The sequence below is a fragment of the Coregonus lavaretus genome, assembly GCF_964263955.1.
Source record: "Coregonus lavaretus genome assembly, chromosome: 19".
NCBI lineage: Eukaryota > Metazoa > Chordata > Actinopteri > Salmoniformes > Salmonidae > Coregonus > Coregonus lavaretus.
Window position 1 is genome coordinate 42,789,955 of NC_140006.1, and position 6,524 is coordinate 42,796,478.

The 6,524-nt window shown below is 44.5% G+C and overlaps 1 protein-coding gene across 2 annotated transcripts in view; it reads right to left on the reverse strand.

Moving 5' to 3' along the window:
- The window catches only part of LOC311146800 (activated CDC42 kinase 1-like), a gene marked incomplete at both ends in the record, with an annotated part of 64,113 nt that overhangs the window by 3,176 nt on the left and 54,413 nt on the right, over positions 1–6,524 (reverse strand). The window contains 2 exons of one of the 2 annotated variants that reach the window (XM_084183391.1): positions 1,306–1,433; positions 4,835–4,930. In XM_084183391.1, coding sequence (XP_084039517.1) covers positions 1,306–1,433; positions 4,835–4,930 — 224 coding nt within the window. Of the gene's footprint in view, positions 1–1,301; positions 1,434–4,834; positions 4,931–6,524 lie in introns of those variants that run through there. The other variant, XM_084183390.1, reaches the window with a different exon arrangement.

A 6,524-nucleotide genomic window follows, 5' to 3' on the forward strand; every position in this document is an offset into this window, starting at 1 on the left:
TTATCCTGACAAGCATACCCATAACAAGATGCAGCCACCACCATGCTTGAAAATATGAAGAGTGGTACTCAGTGATGTGTTGTGTTGGATTTGCCCCAAACATAACGCATTGTATTCAGGACTAAAAGTTAATTTCTTTGCCACATGATGCATGTTTTGGAAAAATTTTATTCTGTATAGGCTTCCTTCTTTTCACTCTGTCATTTAGGTTAGTATTGTGGAGTGACTACAATGTTGTTGATCCATCCTCAGTTTTCTCATATCACAATCATTAAACTCTATATCCATTTTAAAATCACCATTGGGCTCCATTGGTGAAATCCCTGAGCAGTTTCCTTCCTCTCCGGCAACTGAGTTATGAAGGATGCCTGTATCTTTGTAATGACTGGGTGTATTGATACACCATCTCAAGCCTAATTAATAACTTTACCACGCTCAAAGGGATATTCAGCGTCTGCTTTTATTTTATTTGTTTTACACATCTACCAATCAGTGCCCTTCTTTATAATAATAATATAATATGCCATTTAGCAGACGCTTTTATCCAAAGCGACTTACAGTCATGCGTGCATACATTTTTTGTGTATGGGTGGTCCCGGGGATCGAACCCACTACCTTGGCGTTACAAGCGCCGTGCTCTACCAGCTGAGCTACAGAGGACCACCTTCTTTGCAAGGTATTGAAAAACCTCCCTGGTCTTTGTGGTTGAATCTGTGCTTGAAATTCACTACTTGATTACAGATAATTGTACATGTGGGGTACAGAGATGGGGTAGTCATACAAAAATCATGTTAACCACTATTATTGAACACGTCCATGCAACTTATTATGCGATTTGTAAAATTTTTACTCCTGAACTTATTTAGGCTTGCCATAACAAAGGTGTTGAATACTTATTGACTCAAGAAATGTCAGCTTAATTATGTTTTTCATTTAAAAAACATTCTACAAACAAAATTGCACTTTTACATTATGGGGTATTGTGTGTAGATCATTGACACAAAATCTAAATTTAATCAATTTTAAATTCAGGCTGTTACACAATAAAATGTGGAAAAAGTAAAGGGGTGTGAATACTTCCTGAAGGGACTGTATCTATTTTTCCCACAGATTAAGTCATGGAACAAATTTTATGTCTCTGCGTCCAGTATGAAGGAAGTTAGTTACAGGTAGTTTTGCGAGCAAATGCTAACTAGTGTTAGCGCAAATACTGGAAGTCTTCGGGATCAGCTAGCAAGTAGATAAAAGGGCTTCATTGCCAAAATCCCAAACTACCCCTTTAAGTTCTCCAGAATTCTATGTTACCTTTGCTTGACGGAGCCGTATGAGTCCAGGAGCTGAGTGCTGGCCACTTCCAGGTTCCAGTTGTACATCTCCAGCACCTTGAGACACTCCAGCCTGGTCTTCAGGCCAAGACAGAACAGCTGCTCAACCTTGACAACAACAGGATAGGATCAGTTACAACTCACCCTCGCTACTCATCGTCATCTCTAAAGACATAGTATTACTGCTGTATCCGTCGTCAGATATTTCAAATCAGCAAAGGTTTTGTTGGGTTAACTACTGTAGAAAGGACTTAATCCCGTTTGTAAGCTAGAGCGGTTTTATTTCCACAACTTCCTAAGGAAAAATAAAGGAAGTCACACACTATATCAAATCAAATCAAATCAAATCAAATTGTATTGGTCACATGCGCCGAATACAACAGGTGCAGACATTACAGTGAAATGCTTACTTACAGACCTTAACCAACAGTGCATTTATTTTAAACAAAAAAGTAAGAATAAAACAACAACAAAAAAGTGTTGAGAAAAAAAGAGCAGAAGTAAAATAAAGTGACAGTAGGGAGGCTATATATACAGTAAAATAAAGTGACAGTAGGGAGGCTATATATACAGGGGGGTACCGTTGCATAGTCAATGTGCGGGGGCACCGGCTAGTTGAGGTAATATGTACATGTGGGTAGAGTTAAAGTGACTATGCATAAATACTTAACAGAGTAGCAGCAGCGTAAAAAGGATGGGGTGGGGGGGCAGTGCAAATAGTCCGGGTAGCCATGATTAGCTGTTCAGGAGTCTTATGGCTTGGGGGTAGAAGCTGTTGAGGAGTCTTTTGGACCTAGACTTGGCACTCCGGTACCGCTTGCCGTGCGGTAGCAGAGAGAACAGTCTATGACTAGGGTGGCTGGAGTCTTTGACAATTTTGAGGGCCTTCCTCTGACACCGCCTGGTATAGAGGTCCTGGATGGCAGGGAGCTTTGCCCCAGTGATGTACTGGGCCGTACGCACTACCCTCTGTAGTGCCTTGCGGTCAGAGGCCAAGCAGTTGCCATACCAGGCGGTGATGCAACCAGTCAGGATGCTCTCGATGGTGCAGCTGTAGAATTTTTTGAGGATCTGAGGACCCATGCCAAATCTTTTTAGTCTCCTGAGGGGGAATAGGCTTTGTCGTGCCCTCTTCACGACTGTCTTGGTGTGTTTGGACCATGATAGTTCGTTGGTGATGTGGACACCAAGGAACTTGAAGCTCTCGACCTGTTCCACTACAGCCCCGTCGATGAGAATGGGGGCGTGCTCAGTCCTCTTTTTTTTCCTGTAGTCCACAATCATCTCCTTTGTCTTGGTCACGTTGAGGGAGAGGTTGTTGTCCTGGCACCACACGGCCAGATCTCTGACCTCCTCCCTATAGGCTGTCTCATCGTTGTCGGTGATCAGGCCTACCACTGTTGTGTCGTCGGCAAACTTAATGATGGTGTTGGAGTCGTGCCTGGCCATGCAGTCATGGGTGAACAGAGAGTACAGGAGGGGACTGAGCACGCACCCCTGAGGGGCCCCCGTGTTGAGGATCAGTGTGGCAGATGTGTTGTTACCTACCCTTACCACCTGGGGGCGGCCCGTCAGGAAGTCCAGGATCCAGTTGCAGAGGGAGGTGTTTAGTCCCAGGATCCTTAGCTTAGTGATGAGCTTAGAGGGCACTATGGTGTTGAATGCTGAGCTGTAGTCAATGAATAGCATTCTCACGTAGGTGTTCCTCTTGTCCAGGTGGGAAAGGGCAGTGTGGAGTGCGATAGAGATTGCATCATCTGTGGATCTGTTGGGGCGGTATGCAAATTGGAGTGGGTCTATGGTTTCTGGGATTATGCTGTTGATGTGAGCAATGACCAGTCTTTCAAAGCACTTCATGGCTACAGACGTCAGTGCTACGGGTCGGTAGTCATTTAGGCAGGTTATCTTAGAGTTCTTGGGCACGGGGACTATGGTGGTCTGCTTGAAACATGTTGGTATTACAGACTCAGTCAGGGACATGTTGAAAATGTCAGTGAAGACACTTGCCAGTTGGTCAGCACATGCTCGGAGTACACGTCCTGGTAATCCGTCTGGCCCTGCGGCCTTGTGAATGTTGACCTGCTTAAAAGTCTTACTCACATCGGCTACGGAGAGCGTGATCACATAGTCGTCCGGAACAGCTGGTGCTCTCATGCATGCTTCAGTGTTGCTTGCCTCGAAGCGAGCATAGAAGTGGTTTAGCTCGTCTGGTAGGCTTTTGACGTCTATATACTGCCAATGACTATAGATCAAATCAAATGTTATTTGTCACATGTGCCGAATACAACAGGTGTAGACCTTACAGTGAAATGCTTACTTACAAGCCCTTAACCAACAATGCAGTTTTAAGAAAGAATACCTAAAAACATCACAGAAAAATACAATATAAAATCATACGAAATAAAAGTAACAAATAATTAAAGAGCAGCAGTAAAAATAACAATAGCGAGGCTATATACAGGGGATACCGGTACCGAGTCAATGTGCGGGGGCACCAGTTAATTGAGGTAATTGGGGTAATATGTACATGTAGGTATAGTTATTAAAGTGACTATGCATAGATAATAAACAGAGAGTAGCAGCAGCGTAAAAGAGGAATGGGGGGGCAATGCAAATAGTCTGGGTAGCCATTTGATTAGATGTTCAGGAGTCTTCTGGCTTGGGGGTAGAAGCTGTTAAGAAGCCTCTTGGACCTAGACTTGGCGCTCCGGTACCGCCTGCCGTGCAGTAGCAGAGAGAACAGTCTATGACTAGGGTGGCTGGAGTCTTTGACAATTTTTAGGGCCTTCCTCTGACACCGCCTGGTATAGAGGTCCTGGATGGCAGGAAGCTTGGCCCCAGTGATGTACTGGGCCGTACGCACTACCCTCTGTAGTGCCTTGCGGTCGGAGGCCGAGCAGTTGCCATACCAGGCAGTGATGCAACCAGTCAGGATGCTCTCGATGGTGCAGCTGTAGAGCCTTTTGAAGATCTGAGGACCCATGCCAAATCTTTTCAGTCTCCTTAGGGGGAATAGGTTTTGTTGTGCCCTCTTCACGACTGTCTTGGTGTGCTTGGACCATGTTAGTTTTTTGGTGATGTGGACACCAAGGAACTTAAAGCTCTCAACCTGCTCCACTACAGCCCCGTCGATGAGAATGGGGGCGTGCTCGGTTTATAAATCATTGGGAGTTCATAGATCATTGGGAGTTCATAGATCATTGAGAGTTTATAGATCATTGGGAGTTTATAAATCATTGGGAGTTTATAAATCATTGGGAGTTTATAAATCATTGGGAGTTTATAAATCATTGAGAGTTTATAAATCATTGGGAGTTTATAAATCATTGGGAGTTTATAAATCATTGAGAGTTTATATAGTGCTGTGATTAGAAATGTTGTAATTGCATTATCCTTTCCAGCACGGTTCCAGCAACTATGGTGGATGTATAACCAGGCCAATGTAGTACAGCTCTGATTGGCTCCGTAGTGTGACAAGGTCATAGTGTAATTCCTCCAAGGGACCCTACCTTGAGGTAGTGCACAGCTTTCTGCACGTCCCAGTCGTGGTTCCGGAGGGCTGTCTGACACTCCTCTATTGTCACACCATGTACCGCCTCCTGCACCTGTGGACACCACACAAAACAACCAATCATGTCAACGCTGCTGCTACACTAACCAATCAGCTCTGCTGTCCTCTACAAAATCAACCAATCAGGTCAATGCTGCTGCTACACTGACCAATCAGCTCGGCAGTCCTCCGCTGTCAATCAAAACCACATACACAAAACTTTTTCTGAATAATGATTAAACTATGCTCAGACACTAATGCTTTAGAGGCAAGTGGCATGCTCATTATGTTTGTTCTACAAGTCTAATATATTGTGGAAAATTTTGAGTTTTGGTTTTGAGTGTCTGTCAGTCTTTTTGAGTGAGTGAGTGGCTTCAATCGTATTCTCTACCCTTCTCCCAAAGTGTGCACTCGTACACTCCACCTCATGGATTTAAAAGGAATGGACTGGTCTGAGCAATATGGTGGAAACTCCCTGCAGCCCATGCTTGCACCAATCCAATACTTTTCAATGCATGGAGGAGTGAATGAGTGCACACTTTTTGAAAAGGGTAGAGAATTGAAATGCAGCGAGTGAGTGAGTGCTTTAATGAGTGAGTGACTGACTGACTTCTGACTGACTGCTTTAATGCAGACTCCTTATTGAACCTTTTCCGAGACCACTTGCTCTGTCCATCCATCTTCCCAAGTGCTCTCGGTGCACAAATTTAATTTGGTTGTTATACATCAATAGGCAATTTGGTTACAGCTTGAAATACTGAATTTCTATTTAGTCAGGAAGTAATCAATCCACCAGCAAGGAGAAGATGTCAGTAAGCAAGCAGACAAACCAGTAAGCAGACAAACTGTGCCTCAGCAGGAGTTCGTGTTATGGAACGACTGGTCAGGAATTGCCCTCTGTTGCCCCCTCCAGTTCAATGATGGCACATGAAACACGAAAACACTGTCTCCAAAGCAAAACATTGGGGGCTGCGTCCAAAATGACACCCTATTCCAGGGATCATCAACTACATTCAGCTGCGGGCCGAATTCTTCTTGAGCGGCTGGTCGGGCGGCCGGAACATAATTACAAATAATTTGTAGATTGCAAATCAAGAAGCCCAAACAGATATAATATTTGACTAAAACAATAATTTCAAGCTTACATTTATATACGATCACGTGTCTCTTTATTATGATGAACCATCAAACAGGCAAAGAGTCAATACAGGTCTAAGATTGAATCATACTACACTGGCTCTGACGCTCGTCGGATGTGGCAGGGCTTGTAACTATTACAGACTACAAAGGGAAGCACAGCCGCGAGCTGCCCAGTGACACAAGCCTACCAGACGAGCTAAACCACTTCTATGCTCGCTTCGAGGCAAGCAACACTGAAGCATGCATGAGAGCACCAGCTGCTCCGGACGACTATGTGATCACGCTCTCCGTAGCCGATGTGAGTAAGACTTTTAAGCAGGTCAACATTCACAAGGCCGCAGGGCCAGACGGATTACCAGGACGTGTACTCCGAGCATGTGCTGACCAACTGGCAAGTGTCTTCACTGACATTTTCTACATGTCCCTGACTGAGTCTGTAATACCAACATGTTTCAAGCAGACCACCATAGTCCCCGTGCCCAAAAACTCTAAGATAACCTGCCTAAATG